This window comes from Nannospalax galili, unplaced genomic scaffold (assembly GCF_000622305.1).
Source record: "Nannospalax galili isolate Female #2095 unplaced genomic scaffold, S.galili_v1.0 scaffold342, whole genome shotgun sequence".
In the NCBI taxonomy this organism is placed as follows: domain Eukaryota; kingdom Metazoa; phylum Chordata; class Mammalia; order Rodentia; family Spalacidae; genus Nannospalax; species Nannospalax galili.
The window spans coordinates 1782931-1801103 of NW_008349359.1; the positions used below are offsets into that span (position 1 = coordinate 1782931).

Here is an 18173-nt window from a genome sequence, read left to right on the forward strand (position 1 = left end):
GCCTGGGCCAGGTGCTCTTTTAGCTCTTGGCAAGGGAGTCATTCCTGAACTTCTGAACACCCCCTACTATGAATCCCTCTGAAATCTCCAGAAAAACAGACAGACATTAATGACTAAACCAGAGAGCCATTCTTTTTGGATTCAAGCTAGAAGGGGACAGTTTTTGAGGTAGAGTGACCCAAGATCTGAAAGCCATCAGAATTGTTTGCCACCAAGCCTACAGAAGGTAGCAACATAGCCTAGCCTGTATTAACCCTGGAGTCCAGACCCAGCATGAACAGGCTGGAACTCTCAAATGCCATGTATACCTCCTGTTCCTTAGGGGAAGTGAGGAAAGCATAAATAAGGGAACTCCAAAGGGAACCCCTGTGGCCACCAAGGGGGTAGCCACTGGACCTGAATGGATTATCATGGAACTGAGTAAATAACCAGGGGACCTATATAGTTTCTTCACATAGGAGTGCCTACAGCACGGCAACTCTGCTTTTATTCTCATGGAGTAAGGACTACAGTCACATGTCTACAGGACTGAATAATAATAAAATGGCTTCTCATACTCATGAGAACCACAGTCACATGTTTACAGAACACTGAATAATAATAATATGGCTAGAATATTATTCAGCAAAAGAAGATGAGCACAAGGCTGGAGAGATGGCTCAGTGGTTAAGAGCACTGGTAGCTCTTGAAGAGGACTGGGGTTTGAGTCCCAGCACACACATGGCAGCTAAAACCATCCATAGGTCCAGTTCCAGGGGATCCGACACCCTCTTCTGGACTCCGTGGACACTGCACAAAATGGGTGCACCTACCCATATGCAGGCAATACACTCATACACATAAAATAAAAATAATAAATTTTTTTAAAAAGAAGGTGATCAAAACACCGTATATACATGTATGAAATTCTCAAAGTTTTTGTAAAAGTTAAAAAAGAAAGAAAAGTTTAAAAAAAAAAGATGAGCACAGCAACATTATCTCCATGCTATGTCTACTTAGGAGGTCAACATTTTTCATGAGAAACAAGAGGGGAGCACCCACATTCTGGAGCTGTCTTCCCAGCAAGCATTCTTACATAAACTTTCTCATGAGACACAAGGCTCTCTAGGCATACATGCTCAAAGTTCATCTTAATTCACCAAGCATATTTTTAGTCATAGAAACACTGTTTCACAGTCCCTTCAGACCCCAAAGTTGGTCTGTGTGCCAAGGGACATGAAGTGAAGGGGAAAAGGAGACTGGTAAAGCCAAATCTCAGCCTTCCCCACCACCCACCAGCCTCTGGGGGACAGGTGTGGCAGGGAGACAACAGAAGCAAGGGTTTTGGACAATGAACACACAGGTGCAGGCATGCAGACTGGCAGACTGAGAATGTATATTCTGGGTGACTGGTGATGGTGACAGGGTTGGAACAGACACACCTCTGGAGAAGCCTGAGGAAGGCATGTGGGAGCTGAGACTGAGGGGGGAAGTGACCTATGTCCAAGAGGGAATGAAATGAGTGAGTGATCCATTGTGGAATGGGCAGGAAAGGTGAAAGAGGTGGCATAGCCTGGGCCTAGCTCCTCAGATCACATCTTGGTGGAATGAGAAAGCCCAAGGAGAGGTCTCTGCCTCTCTGGTGGGTCCTTTGGCTGACACAGTCCAAGCTTGATGCTCTCTGGAACCATTCCTGCTGGCACAGGCTCTGAATGCCTCACCCTCTGGAAGGTCATTGTGAATCATGTTGGTACCTTTGCTGTCTCTGGGACTACAGGGCTGTCCCTTCTCTGCCCCTCCACACTCATCCCTGCACTGAAAGTCCCCAGTCCCTTCAACCTGCTCTCTGGCATTATCAGCTCAGGAGCATCAGGAAATCAGGCAATCCCTCAGGAACTCAGGCAGCAGATTCTTCTTCTATTTGGCTTCAGACTATCTACAGACTGACCTCTGCTTCTTTTTCCTGAGTGGTCCACTCTCCTTATCAACCCTACATGTCTGGGATCAAACTCTATTCTTCCTCAGACAATTATGAACCCCTCATCTAAAAAGTGGGCTTCCTGTGATGACCCCTTAGGTGTTAAGGGAATCAAATGATATGTGGACATCTGGTGGCAAGCCCACTGCAGGTTCTCCAAAATCAAAGCCCACTTTGAGCAGCTTTTAGGTTCCTGGATACTTACAACATGCCCTTACAGTCCCAGGACCTCGGGGGTACCTTTCATGGCCCTTCCAACTTCCATAGCTATGAGTCCTGGACATAGAGCTTTCTCTCTCTAGGAAGGCCAAGCTTCTTTTCTGGTTTGAGCAAGCCACATGTGGAGTAGAACTGATCTCTTGGAAGATCACCCAAAGATGGATGTGGGGTATCTCCAGCCCACTCCAATGTCTTCATTCCCTCACAAAGCAGAGGATCCCTGCACCCCTGTGGCCTGCTGTGCACAGTAGGAGCCAGAATGAAGGGGAAGCTAGTCTGCAAGAATCCCGTGCCCAACAGCTTGAAAGTTCAACCACACCCAAGAGGCTGGGCTGCAGAGCTGGGGGCTGCAGGCTCTGGCAGTCAGTGATTTGGAATTTGTGTCCTGAGAAGGGGCTCCAAAAGGAGCTGGCAGCTGGTTCCACGACGCCTAAGACTCTCTCCTTCTACTTTACCACAACAGCCCTTAAGCTCACTGGTAATCACACAGAAATGGCTCAAAGCCCATAGGATTCCCCACATGGACACATACCTGTCCATCTACAGCCAGGGCCTTTCGCCATCTAGACCCCACAAACAGAAGGAGAAAGGAGGATACTCACAAATATCAGCCCGCCGAACATTCTTCATCCGGATGACCCTCACTGTCAACAGGTGGCATGGAGACGTCCCCTCCTGTGGGTTGACAGGAAAGTAGAATCATTCCTCAAGCACCTCGTCAAGGCCAGTGCTGCTGGAGAGACCTCTCCACATTCACCTTCTTACTGACTTGCATTGGAGCAACGTCCACGTCAGTTTGTCATTGTTTACTTGGGTTTCTGTCTTCTTTCCTACATAGAAATTTCTAGAAGTTTCTAAGAGCCTGAGTCTTTGTATACTTTTTCATTCTTTTTTTAAAAAATATATTTATTATTTTTATTTTATGTGTATGAGTGTGTTGCCTGCACGTTTGTGAGTGCGCCCATGTCGTGCAATGCCACGGAATCCAGAAAAGGGTGTCGGATTCCTCTTGGAACTGAAGTTAAGGATGGTTTGTAGCTGCCATGTGGGTGCTGGGAATGGAACTTGTTTCCTCTGCAAGAGCAGTCAGTGCTCTTAACCCCTGAGCCATCTCTCCAGCCCCAACTTTTTCATTCTTGTACCTCTATGCTGATATATGTGTATGTTTATGTGCGTGTTTATGTGTGTGTGTTTCTATGTATATATATAAAATTTGTTAAGGGAATGGATAAATATACTGGCCCAGGCACTAAGGGAATCCTGACATATTTTTACTTTTCTTCTTGTCCAACTTTTTAAAAAATATATTTTATTTATTAGTTTAATTTTATGTGTAGTAGTGTATTGCCTACATGAATGTAAGTGCACCCACATAGTGTAATGCCTGAGGGGGTCAGAAGAAGGTGTCAGATTTCCTGGAACTGGAGTTACTGATGGTTGTTAACTGCCATGTGGGTGCTGGGAATCAAACCTGGGTCCTCGTCAAGAGCAGTCAGTGCTCTTAACTGCTGAGCCATCTCTCCAGCCCCCTATTGTTTAACATTTTATTCTAATCCAATACAGACAGAAAATTTCCCTTGCCCACCCAGTTTCCCTTGCCTACCACTGAGAAGGCAGGCATAGGGTTGTTGAGAAGGGTCGCAAACTCCTGTAAAGCTGCAACACCTGCTCACTGGGAGTGCTCATGCCAGGGGCTCACCAGCACCCTGGATCTTAGCTCAAGCCCAGGGCCTTTGCATCTCCCTTCGTACCAGAGCCCTCCAGCAAACTCCCCGTCCCCCATATCTTCCTGGACACTGTATTTCTCTTTTAGTAAGCCACCTGCTTCTTGTGTCTTTACTGTGCCTTGCAATTGGTACCTGTGAAGTTTTGGCTAATGTGACAAAAGCACAGGTAATCTTCGATGTGATGACTGATGGCTATTAGATGCCTCCACCAGCATTGCTAACCCCAAGGACTAGAGCCCTCGGGTTTCCACTTCTTCCTCAGTGCTTCAGCCTTGATGGCTGGAACTGAGGGCGCACCCTGAGCCTTGCTCATTTGATGCTGATGTTTCACCTTCTGTCCTGTTCCTCTTGTTTTGATCACGTGCTGGGAGCCCTGCCATCATCTTAAGGCCTACCCACCTTAAGTCAGCATCTGCCTTCTCCAGGCCAAGTCCTTCTCCCTCAGCAGGCATCTTTGTCTTACTCTATTAGTTGCTTATCACCTGCAGATCCACTTTTGCTCTCCTTCAACCCTATTTACTTTCTGCCTCCCATATGCCCTGAAACCACGTCTTCTCAACTCTCAATGTGTCCCCACATCTGTGTATTGCCCACTGAAGGATGTAATTCTCTCTCCAGTCCCCCTCTACTCATTGCTCCCTGACACGGTTTCAAGATTCTGTTTCACACTTCCCTCTGCCTCTGTTACATCTGGTCTTCCAGAGCTCAGGGATATACTCCCACCAGTATGGGTCCCCTGCCACCATGGTACTTGGAGTACACCTCCTGATTGCCTCTCTGCATGGTGATACCATCTTCTCTGTCTTGTGACTTTTAAGCAGTGTTTTCTGAGCAACTACTGTGGTCCAGGCCCTAAGCTAGATGTCCGGGAGTGAGAGAGACTCCAAAGCAGAGGGTGGGCAGAGTTAATGGCAAGGACAGAAGGGCAAGCTAACCACAGGCTCCCACTACCCACCCTGGGGACATTCTGGCTACAGAAGACTATCACATTTCCAGACTCTTCTAGCCCCTTAGGATCCTAGTATTTTGAGTTAATGGGCTGATGCTCCTCCTGGTCCCTCTGAGGCAACAGAGAGTGAGGCTCCATGTCCGTTCTCTTTAGGAGTCTTGATTCTTTCTTTTGGCTCATGCCCTTTCTGTTTAAACTTAAGACTTAAAACCCTTTTCCTTGAGTGTGTTGCTCAGGTATAGTCCAGTCCTTGGAACTTCCCACTCCCAGACCCAGCCCGAGTCAAACCTACTGACTCCCCAACCCACCATGTCTGTCTGTGGAGGCCTCCCAACTAAACCTTCCTCCTCACCCGGCATATGCCTTCCAGGGATGCTAGAAGTACTTTGTGCCTTTTTCAAAGGAGGTAGTTCTTTTTTCTTTAAAGAATATTGAAATTTGTGGAAAAACAAAGTTTGGCAGAAAGAAGAAAAATGTCCTCATAGTGTCCTCATCCAGAGAAAATCCGTATTATCATTTTGCCACCTGTCTTTCCAGACTTTTCCTGGAGCTTCATTCCAACCAGCAATAGAACAACAATTCTGAGGAAGTAGCTATTTAGTACCTGATAGGTGTATATAGTTCCAAGATCTTTTCCTTTCCTTTCTCTAGTAGCTGCCTAAAAGCAGAACAATAGTCAATTGGACAGTCACTTGCAGCTCCATGGACCTCTTCTGTTAGTCTAATGCTAAAGTTTTTAGGTCAGTTCTGCTGTGAGCCTTGTGACCTGAGCCAAAGGCTCTTCCAGTGCTTCTGGCCTATAGTTGGACCTCTCCAGGCTTGGTGAGTGCCTCATTTTTTACCCTGTCCTGGGCAGAGCAGACCCTGGACTGGCTGAGTAAGGAGGCAAGCATTACCTTTCATGAGGAGTGTGTGGTCCTGACAAACCTGGCCCTACTCCCCACTTTCTCATAGGTACCTGGAGTTCTGTGGGGAGCAGTGAAGGCCTTAGCCCAGGCTTTTTTCTTGCCTGGGCTCACATTGCAGAGCCCATGGGCCTCTCATCCACCACAGTCCTGTGGTCTCCAAGAGTTGTCTTGGCTATCCCAGCTCCTTTGCTTATCCACTCTAGGGAGAGAGAAGCACCCACAGTTTCTCTTGAGACCTTACTCAAGGTCTCCTACCTTGAAGGAAACTTTCTCTCCTGACATCTAACCCCAGTGCCTGCTGATGAGAGTGGCCGTTTCTGCTTACTCTGTCATTCTCTGCAACAATAACAGCAACATCAGTGACCATGGGGCTACCATGGGTCATATACTATGTCTACATACTCTAGAGATGACGATGATAAAGAAGATGCTGATGATATTTGAACACAACTGATAGAATCAGCCTACGTGGAGACAAAGTTTCTATTTTTCCCCCCTAAGATATAGCAAACAAGAGTGTTAAAAGCAAACAACAACAAAAACCCCAATGGACCAGGGTTGCTTAAAGCCAAAACGTACAGAGGCCAGAGAGATGGCTCAGAGGTTAAGAGCGCTGACTGCTCTTACAAAGGACCTGGGTTCGATTCCCAGCACCCACAAGGCGGCTATGAACTGTCCTTAACTCCAGTTCCAGGGGAATCCGACGCCCTCTTCTTGACCTCTGTGGCATTGCACGACACAGGTGCACTCACATACATGCAGGCAATACACTACAAAATCTCCAGGCGTGGTGGTGCATGCCTTTAATCCCAGCACTCGGGAGGCAGAGGCAGGTGGATCTCTATGAGTTCAAGGCCAGCCTGGTCTACATAGTGAGTTCCAGGACAGCTGGGGCTACAGGGAGACCCTGTCTCAAAAAGACCAAAAAAAAAAAAAAAAGCCACAAAAGCATATATACATATGTGTGTGCATATTCACTAGAGATTATTATTTGGTGTTTTCTCATATAACCCATATTGGCCTGAGCTCCCTATGTAGCTCAGACTGGCTTTGAACTGACCTTCCTGCCTCCTAAATGCTGGGATTATAGTTGTTACACCATTTAGGTACATCTCTCAATTCCTGCACTTAAGTTTAAAGTAAATATATTCCCTCTTTCTCTCTTCCTTTTTTTTGAGACAGTTTCACTGTGTAGTTTCATGGCTGGAACTCACTACGTAGACCAGGCTGACCTCAAACTCACAGAAATCTGCCTGTCTCTCCATCGCCAGTCCTGGGATTAAAGACGTATGTCACCACACTCAGCTCTCTCTCTTTCATTTTTACTTAATAAACCCAACTCAATTTCATGCTTACTTGTCCTGGAATTCTTTCCTACATTGTAAAGAGTCTGTCCATACCAGAATAGAGGTCCCTAAAGGGGGACAAGTCTCAGGCTACAGTCTACAGAATCCAGTTGTGTCTTGTGCGACAGTTGACAACTCCGCTGAGCAGTTAATCATTAGTTTTGCACCACAGATAGAGAACCTGGGACTAAGTCCTTTGACCTTGGGTCCTCAGTGGAATCAGAGTTTGAACTCAACTTTGATTCTCAAACCTGAGTGCCACTGCTACCCTCTCATTTGAGGGACTCTCAACAAACATGGAGAGGCACTTTCTGCCCTCATCTGCCCTGCCTTGATCGTCTCTTACAAGATCAATTTTCCTGACAAATTCCTATTTTCCACCCTGAATTCTCCCAGAGCTCTTGGGTAAGCCCCATACTTGGCCATCTTTCTGTTCCTATTGGCCACATAGCCACGGACATACCCCATGACCATTCTCTTTTTTTATGAGTGCTCAGAGCACATCACAACCCTCAGGGTCCTTGAAGACATTTTTATTTTCTAACAGACACAGAAGGCACCTTTCTACTCTACCTTGAACTTCAGATTTCAGGTAAAGATTTCTCCTAGCTCAATTTTTTTCAGGAGAGACCCAATTTCAAAGCAATCTAAAAAGTGTTCTTACATTTCATCAGCACCGAGTAGGACATGGAAGGGATTTGAGACATACTGAAGGATGGTACTAGAAGAAAGGAAGCAGCAGTAATGGACTTAGGTCTAGGCCCAGGTGCACTCTAGGACCCAGGTCTATGAACCATGACCTTGGAAGTCCCCCAGCACTGATGAAAACCTGTGTCCCCGGCACTTGGGAAGCAGAAGCAGGAGAACATTGACTATGAAACCTGATTAAGCTACACAGAAATATCCATTCATGGGCCAGCAAGATGGCTCAGTGGATAAGGGCACTTGCTTCTAAGCCTGATGACCCGAGTTCGATCCCCAGGACCCACACAGTGGAAGGAGAGAACCAATTCTTGCAACTTATCCTCTGATCCTCACACAAGTGCCATGGCACAGTTAAGTGCACACATTCAACTTTGTTTGGGAAGAATGTACATATTTTTCTCATGATATAACAGCTTATTACAAATGGTGTTAGATGACCAAACATTCATAGGCTAAAAGGACGCTGATTTACACACAGTAAGAAGATGCAGTAGAACACAGCACAGTGTCTATGAATGTGCTGACAGGAACCAGTGATGCTACAGAGGCCAAGAATATGGGTCAAAACCTTGGGGTCTTGGATAAGCTCATCCCTGGCCAGGAGTATAACATGGTAAAAGCCAAAATATTTAACTGCAGGCATGTCAGATACCATGTTTTGGGGTTCATCCCTGGGGTAGGGGAGAGGTGAGATCATTCAGTTCACAAGACACTGGGAAGACCTTAGAATGAGGAGCAGGAAGCACTCAGGAACTTGGAGGTCAAGGCAGGAATTTTGTGGCAAACAGCACAGAAGTGCATTCGGCCTCTTGAACAATCAGCATAGCTGTGCCAGGAGGAGATGCTGGACAGCAGCTTTCTGGGAAGGCATGTGGGAGAGAGAACCCAGATGCTCAAACTGCAGGCATACAGCCCTAGCTTCCTCTTTGGCCTTGGTCTTTGGCTTGATCTTGTCAGGGCTCGGCTTTGTTGAAACCCATGCAGGACAATAGACTTTGGCAGTTCACACAGAAAAAAAAATCTAAGGTTTGTCTGCTATGCAGTTCAATGTTGTCCCTCTCCACTGGTTTCATTGATATGACTTTGGGGGTAAAAGTGGGGGAAAATGTATTGCTCTCTGGTGTGTCAATCCTGCCTCTGCTCCGGCCTTTGCACTGGGTGCCATGCATATAGTCTTATCTAACCCTGTGGCTAGCCTCCAAGGAAGATATATTAACCAGGAGATATATTAACAGGAGAACAGATGGGGTTAATGAAGATTACATCTCATACAGGCTCATATAGACAGAAAACAGCAGAGCCAGGAACTAGGACCCAGTGCAAGTCTACTGCCTAGGTGACTGGCTTTCACTGTGGATGAACATTACTGGCTAGCAGCCTGCTGCAGGCCGTGTACCAGACTGGTTAATGCCAGACCCAGCAGTAGAACCTTCAGTTCCCCCTAGTTGGGACTCTCCCTAGACCCAAGGGCCTAGCTGTTGCTGCCAATCAGTCAAAAAATGATTTAGTTACAAATAGGGTACCCCATCCTAAATCAGGCTCCTAGAAGGGAAGGGGTAGTGAGGGTCTGACCACTAGGTTTCAGAAGCAATGGGTCCAATACCCATCTGGGCCAGGTATCCCCTCCCTAAGCCATCATTCAGGCCTGGGTGCCCAGAGAGGGAATGACAGCTTCCTTCCCTGGGGCATTTCAGGGCAAGCTTGGCAGGTGAAACCACTTCTTCCCTCCACAGCTGGGCGGAGTCATTGGTTCCCTGCTATACTGTGTCAGAGCTCAGACCAGCCTGGTGATGTCTTCCAGGCTACATGGTCCCATTCTCATAGGAGATCATTGAGATGGGGATATTTGGGACTCCATAATAGGTCTCAGCCAGTCTGAGCAAGGTCCCAGATTAGGAATCACACAAAAAGGGCCACCACAGCTGTTTTGTTTTTTATGATCCACGATAGGTGAGTAATCAGGGCAAAAGGGCCCAGAACTAAGGGACACAGATTCCCTAGGACCCGAAAGGGACAGCATAGCTTGGGGTGGGGGGGGACTCCTGGAACCACACACTGAATCCTTTGTTCTCACTGTCCCCTTCAAGGTAAGTTCTGTCCTGTCTGTGGCAGATCTGTCCTGGGGCAAATCCTGGAAGGTCAGGAGAGAACAAGTGCTTACCAGAAGCCCTTTCAGTCTATTGAGGCCTTTTGGAAAACCCAAGAGGTAGTGTCAGTCCTGTCTAGGCCAGCAGGACCACCTGTTGCTATGCAATAGAGCCCTTTCTCCCTGGAATCCTTAGAAACTAACCAGTATCTCCATCTCCTCCTGTGTTAATGGGACAAGACCATCTTGGAGTTTCAATCATCTCCTTCAGTGGTTCAGTAAGGGACAATCAAGGGTCTGGGGAATGATGACAGAGACATTCTTGCCATTGAGGTGTCAGCTGACAGTCCTCTCCCTGGTATGTCTACAGTCAATGGGGAAATGGAAAGCATCTCCCTGTTTCTCAGACAGGAAAATGGAGGAAGAGTTGTTCTCAAGCACTGATACCTTCTCAGACCCAGGGATCTGCCAGTTAGACTGTGTGGATTTGGCTGGATCCAGGAGCCTTGACTATATACCCAGAGTGGGCAGCTGATGGCAACTGACTGGCAATACAACGAATTCCCACACCTCCCACTGCCCCACATCACATACTCACACAGCATAGAAGCTTAGAATGCCCACAGGGTTAATATCCAGGTCAGCACCAGGACAGGCCATGTGTAGATTCTCCCTGGCAGTACTAGGTGTTGTCTATACTGAGTGCTATCCTGGCTGCCCTCAGATAGCCCTGAGCTACTGCATGCATCCTTGTAAAATTTATAAGTACCCTCGGCCCTGACTGGGTTAAAGGTGTCAGGTAGAGGCTCCCAAGACAATCTCTCCAGGTGTGCAATGCCCACCAGCTCTTCCTGGGGTCTGCCTGCTCCCCTCAGTCCTCAGCCTCTACTCCTGACTTCCTGACCATGCCTCCCGGCCACCTGCCTTAGGCCCCAGCCCCCCACCCCCACTGTACCCTCACCTTCCACGCACAGGTGCCCAAGCACCTTGCATCTTCTGCTTGGCATGGGTCTGGCAGAGAGTGGGAAATCCAAACGGGCACTTGCTTTGGAAGCATTGTGGCGGCTCTCCAGCTGCGTGGCAAGGCCGGGAACTTATACTCTGACTCAGAGCTCCACCCTCTTGGCTGCCTCTGGGCAGTGGCTGAGGGAGGGATGGCTCAGGGAGGGGTTACGGTGGGTGGGCATATGTGGTATGTGGGCCTAGGTCTCAAGACCAAAGGAATCACAGGTCTTTAGATCTTGGAAATGCAGAAAGCAGCCAGGACTCTGGCCACTGAGGTCAATAGTCCTCAGTCCCAGCATCTCAGAATGAGCAGGCAGTGGAACTTAAGATGATAAGAACATGCTGCATCACCACCCCTCACCGGGACCTTCTGGCTTGTCCCACCAAGACCTTCCGGCTTATCCCACCAGGATGTAGGAAAGCATGATCTCTCCAGTTTATGTGGTTAATGCATACATGTTCATCTTCTATAGATGCTCTACCTCAAGGTTATAGCTTGATGCTCCAGGAGCTGTGTGCTGGAATAGCTCAAGTCGTAGGGACCAAGATCCAGGTCCCTACATTAGAGGGTGAAGAAAGAAAACATTTGCCTCAGTCTTGCTGAGAAGAGGGTCCAAGGCCACAGTCTCTGCCTGCTCCTGAGAGGCAGTGTGGGGAGAGAGAACATCCCTTCTGGTCTCCACTGTGTGGCTCAGAGGATGTGCTGCCCCACCCCATGATGCTTATCTCTGCTTGTGTTGGCTCACTTCTGGCCTGCCCATATCCACACTGGGAGTTTCCTGCCTGAGCTCTTGCCCGAGGCCCCACAACCGGCTTTTCTGGCCCACAGATAGGAGATATTTTATGGAACTGAGGGTGAGATGTGAATACAGAGGTGGATGGAAGGAGGTCAGCTGTATGTGGGGACCTCTTTGCATGCCTGACTCTCCAGAAAGAGGATGGGACCTTACTTAGCCTGTTGACCTTGAAGCTTTTCTTGCTACCAACCCCACTGTCATGAACTTTGTGCAGTCCCATACCCTTTAACAGATCCTACAAATTCAACTTAGCTCATGCACTTAGTAAGCACTCACTGTATACATGCTACAAAGCAAGGAAATCCTGGGCTTAAAGTTGCAAACAATTCAGCTGGGAAGCCCAAATACATCTAATCCCTTAAGGACTCTGAGAAACAGATCTCTCTTGGGTGCCAAAGGTCCTAGAAGGAGCAACATAAATCCTTCACAGTTGGAAAACTCCATGGTTTACAGAGTTGTGGCGTACAACTAGGAACTGGCGGGGGGGGCATGGGGGACACAGAGGATGGAAGGTAGATCCTAGCTGGGGAGGGAGAGAGTGAACCCAAGAAGGCTTCGTGGAGGAGATGACACCTGAAGTGGGCCTTAGAGGATAGGACAGGATTTCAACAGTGAATGATGGAAGGGAAAGGCATCTTAAAGAGGCAGGAACAGCATGAACAAGGGCAGGGTATGCTTAGGTATGCAAATGGCCTGTGTCTGAGTAGTGAGATGTGTAGGAGAATATCTGAGAGGACAGAGAGAGATTGGGACATGGAAGGTAGAGGTTGGGCAGAGGAAATGTCGGCTGTGGGAAGGAACAAGCTGGAAAGACAGCAGGGTCTTTTACCTCTTTCTGTGCCCCCTCAGTCAGTTCTTAGTTGTATTACAGCACCCTGAAAACTATGGATTCATAGTGATCTCAAAAGCCGTGCTTCCATTCAGGCGATAAGGAACCATCAATGGTTTCTGAGCAAGAGAGCAATATGAGGAGAGTTGAACTCTAGAAGGAAACGTTGATTGATGTTGAAGCAGGGGAGTGAGTGGCAGGTGAGGTTTGGAACCACATACGAGAGGGAAATAGGCTGGGAACTTAGAAAATGAAGAGGAGATGGAGGCCAGCACAGTGGAAGATGGATCAGGAGTTGCTATAGCAACCTGCTCATTGTCAAATGACAGCGTCCCACTAGCCTCCGGTTCCTCTCCTCCTCAATCTTTCCCAATCAAGCCTACCCGCAGCAAGTTTATAGCTCCAAGTCAGTCCTTACAGCCTGGTATTTGATCTTCCTCTGACTGCAGAAGCCATAAGTCCTCACCCCTAGTCACCCTATCCATTCCGGCTACCACCCCATCTACCAGTGCCCCAAGAGACAGCCTCTACTTACTCATTTCAGTTGGATTAAATCAATTGAATAGGAGACTAAGGGGAGCTGGAGTGGAGGTTTCTTCCTCCACGCCCTTCCTGGCACCTCTGACCTAGAAGAAACCTACAACCTCTCACTGCGTGGACTCAATGGACAGATCTATAAGCAGTTACTGTCATCTGCTGTGTGCCTGTCCCTGAGCTGACTTGCCCAGGGCATCTCTGGAAGGAGACAACAATCCTCATGGAGGGGAAAGGTCAGGAGGGGGCTGGATTAAATAGTCGTCTGTCTTTCTTGTGTGGTGCAGGAGGGAGTTGAGGACTCTGGGGAAGGTAGACTAAGCTGAAGTGAGTCAGGAGTGCCAGGCAAAGAAGCAGTGTCACCCAGGACATTGTGACAGAGTGAAGATTGGCTGGCCCTCTTGCTCTCATCCAGGACATCCTCAAATGAGCCCATGAAATGGGAGCTAGAACCTGGTCAGGAACTATGCCAAGCCAGGTTCCCCAGCTGCTCTTTCCCGTACACTTCTTCCCACCCACTACCCAGCTGTCCAGTGAGCAGGAGCCTGTCCCTTCCCCTTCACCTGTCAGTAGCTGTCCCTCATCTGGTGTCACCTGTACCCTAGCCTGGAGCTTGGTGACTGCTCCTCAGCCTGTCACTCTCTTTTGAAATGCATCTGATATACTCCCTCCTTGGTGACAACCTCTGAACTCCAGAACCTTCCAGAAACAAAGTGGAGCCTGGGACAGCACTCTGCATATGGAATTAGTATACAATAAAGTATTTTGAATCGATGATCACAAGCTAAACTATTTATTATTGGGGGTAAAAAAGACTCATAGTTTGGAGTAAAGTTAGCTCTTGACTTTTCAGCTACACAAAAGTAAATCCCAAAGAGGTAAACTGTCTAACCATTAAACTATATGTGATTTAAAAAGATATATTTATACTATTGAAGTGAGGAGGAACTTCAAAACCTAGAAGGAAATAAGGGAATAGTACCTGACTTGATAGGCAGAAATCAAAAATTTCAGTGAAGCAAAAGGGATCCACCTCCAGGGTACATCTTCAATTTCCTTTTCCTAATAAATACCTTTAAAAATTATGGTTAAGGACCAGGCATAGTGGTACATGCCATTAATCTTAGCATTCAGATGAAATTTGCAGGTAAATAGATGGAACTAGTCTGTGAAGTAACACAGACTCAGAAAAGCAAGCGATTTATGTTCTCCCTCATTTGTGGATCTTAGCGCCAATCCCTTATACATGAGTGTATATCCTGATGTAACTACAGGAGCCAGGAAAATGGAAAGGAAGCACGGAGGGAAAGAAAGAGTCCGAGAGAGGGGAATAGTAGGAAAAAGATGTTATCAAGGGGGAAATAGGGGTATTCAACTGGGAAGGGAGGAAGGAAGGACATACAAGGAACCATGGGGGTAAAGGGAAAGAAGGAACTCAAGAGAGGGGGAATAATGGGAGATGGGTATTATCAAGGGGAAAATGGGGGTACTTAAACTAGGGAGGGAGGAGGGTGGTTAGACAGGGAGAGAGGGGGAGAGGCAAATAAAGCTTAGGTGGTGAGTCTTTATTTTTTTCCCAATAGTAAATAGTTTATCCTGTCATGATTTCCAGAGGGAAATGTATTAACTAAACCCCCCCCCTGAAAAATACACATGCAATGTCTGAACATGAGTGCGTGGGTGTTCCCGAGGCTGTACAAAAGGAACGTGGTGCCAGATGGGAGAGACCTCCCTTCTAGTTGTTGTTCAGTGTAGTCCAAGAGACTCGCCAAATAACACAAGCTATTGCCACAGCCCTTGATTATCCCCCCAGATCTGAAGATAAGATTTTATTGCTGAAGACAGGGCTTAGTTCAGACACAGGACTTGGAGCAATGGAGCTGGAACTGGCCTGTAAGCCTTCTCCCTGAAGACTAGCTCTCGTAGTTCTAGAGGATACTATGCAAGCTGCTAAGGGAGAAAATCAATCAATGGTCTAATCCAGCTGTAAAGTCTAATATTCACGACTGGCACAGCAAACGATCTCTATTGGTGCAGTAGTGGCACTTTTATCTAGGGGGTAATCAACAGCTATCTAATTGGACTTGAAGCCCTTTCAATGGGAGGGAACTCATGGGTGACACTGTAAATATATAACTGGAGAGGTCATAAATCCCAGAGAAAACCCTATTTCTGTCATGTCTCTAGATAAATGAAATTTCTTACTGTTTGCAAAATATGGATCCTTATATTTACAGACAAGTATACCATATACTACTCATCAAACAAGCTTCTTTTTGCAACAGATGGAGGCTATTAAAGAGTTCCACAACAGGTTACATACAGGAAATATGTATCTGAGAGATGCCCAGTCCTAAGTGACATATCTACAATGGAACCTCGACATCTAAGGCTCATGGAACATAGAGGAACAGGGAGCAGAAAGAATACTAATACATTCCTCAACTGTCGCCAGCAAACTTCCTCAGGCAACAGAGTGATGCACACAGAAGGCCACAGCTGGCCAAGTTTTAGAGAATAAGAGACTGTAGAGTGTGTGTCCTTGGATAGGACTCCTGTATTAAAACTCACCCACCCATAGCTCAAAAACCATTGCAGAAGAAAGGGTGGAAAGATTGTAAGATCCAGGGTGGGTGCATGAACATAAGGATTTCAAGCCTCTGGGAACTTGCTCATATGAGTTTGCAACAATGGTGACAGCATGCACAAGACCCTTGACAACTCAATCAGACAAAAACTCAGGATAGAACTTGGGAAATGGAGAGCAGGCCCCAACCCTAGCTAAGGAACTATTGGCAACTGATTACTACTGGGTGAGGGAAAGTAGCTCTTCTTAAGGGAGTGACTCTAGATAGGCTGACTAGACTCCAGTGGATGAACTTGCATCTGGGTACAAATGTTTGGTCAGATAGGACTTAAAATATATGACAGAATGTATGAAATGTGGTGGAGTGGGCTATGGGGGGCACGGATGGGGGAGGAGGGTCTAAATTTGATTAAGATCTATTATATGAAATGCACAAAATGCAATAAAATATTTTTTTAAAAAAAGAAGGCTGGGCATGGTGGAGAACACCTTTAATTCCAGCATTTGGGAGGCAGAAGAAGGCAGATCTCTGAGAGTTCAAGGCCAGCCTGGTCTACATAGTGAGTTCTAGGCCAGCTGGGGCTACAGGGAGACCCTGTCTCAAAGAGGCCAAAAAAATAAGAAGAAAGGAGGGTCTGGAGAGATGGCTCAGAGGTTAAGAGCACTGGTTGCTCTTACAGAGGACCAAGGTTCCAATGCCAGTGCCCACATGGTGGCTAACAACCATCTGAAACGCCAGTTTCGGGGAATTCAATGCCCTCTTCTGGCCTCTGTGGGCAATGCATGACATGGGTGCACACATGCAGGCAGTACACTCATGTGCATAAAATTAAAATAATTAATAAAATATTTTTTTTAAATTTTTAAAAATGATTTATTTAATAACAACATACTTAGAAGAAGCATATCATTACAACACAATTGACATATTCAATAACGTTTTCCTGAGGTAGGATGCATCTCTTTCAAATTTGGCTGTAAATTTTTAGGTTTACAGTTGAATTATTACAGTTATACAATATTGTACTCAGTATAAACCCTATAAGACATAAATTAAATGATGTTTTAACCTTTAAAAAGATCTCCATTTCATTATTAAAATACACAGTTTCATATAGAAAAATTCTTTTTCAATGCAATTGACATTGGATGTTTGCACATGCATTTATAATAAAATATTTTTAAAAAGAAAGAAATGAAGATGTGCATGAGGGCATTTGCTGCACAGTTTATAAACTGTGGGTCCTGACTCCATATAGGGCCACTGGATATGGGGAGTGGGGGGGGTAGCAAAAATTGGCAACAGTAAAAGGTTCTAGACATGCGCTAACAGGTAATTAGCCAAGAACACATAATGAACCTCAGGCGTTTCTGGTAGTACTTGCCAATGCTGCATTATACAGCTTCCCGACAACCTGGGTTTTGAATGTAGAACATATACACTTTACACTGGACATGCACATGGCACCAGCCCACACAATACCAGCCAACACTGCCTGAATCACCTTGACTTGGATTCAAGACTACTGTATGTTATGAACTGCAGTGTTTATATTCTACATACAAAGTTTCTGGTCTTAGAGAAACAGGATGGTTTAATTACAGAAAACAAAGACGTTTGCTATTTTCCTACCATCACTTCTCAGCATGTCAGTATCAAATTAGTATGTCTTTAGATTGGTTGGATTGTTTGATTTTTTTTTTTTTTTTTTTTTTTTGAAACAGGGTCTCCCTGTAGCCCCAGTTGGCCTGGAACTCACTATGTAGACCAGGCTGGCCTTGAACTCACAGAGATCTGCCTGCCTCTGCCTCTCAAGTGCTGGGACTACAAGGCATGTGCCAGCCACCACACCTGGCCTAGAATGTTTGATTTTTTAAAATTGCTGCTTGAGTTGCTGACTTGAGTTTTGAGTTTCATTTTTTAAAATATTTTATTTATTTTGTGATTAGAAACAAAATCACCAATGAGAAATAATTGTCTAAATAACATTTTATATGGACTTAAGCCTAATGTCTGGGAATTGTAATCCCTTGAACTCTTAAAGAAATACACTGATCACTTTAATCTTTGGTTATACTTTCCTTTTGGGTATTTAAGACCATACAGTTGGCCCCATACTGTTAGAGTCTTTTGAGGATCTGTTCCTCAGGGGTCACATGGGCTTGAGAGGAACACTGGCTCCTTTCTTTCACCAGTTCCATCTATTCCATCTATGTGAAGATAAATCAAAGGTCCTACTCGACCATAGCTGGCTTCACTTGGAAGCATGGAGGAAATGTTTGCTCTGTGTTGACCCTCCTCTTTGTAGACTGGGCACTGGTTCAAGTTCATCTGGTAGGATCTCCATGTCCTCCCTGAACAAGAGGACAGATGACTCACCACAGTTACAAGACATTATTATTTTATGTGTGAAAGTATATTGCCTGCATGTGTAAGTACACCCGTGTCATGCAATGCCCAAGAAGTCACAATGATCCAAAAAGACAAACAAAACAATAAAAGCAAAACCACCCAAACCTCAGC

The 18173-nt window shown here is 46.2% G+C and overlaps 1 protein-coding gene across 1 annotated transcript in view; it reads right to left on the reverse strand.

Annotated features, from left to right (window-relative positions):
* The window catches only part of Pla2g4e (phospholipase A2 group IVE), a 79743-nt gene that overhangs the window by 35045 nt on the left and 26525 nt on the right, over positions 1-18173 (reverse strand). Inside the window, exon 2 of the mRNA XM_008846810.1 lies at positions 2779-2851. Coding sequence (XP_008845032.1) covers positions 2779-2851 — 73 coding nt within the window. The remainder of the gene's footprint in view (positions 1-2778; positions 2852-18173) is intronic.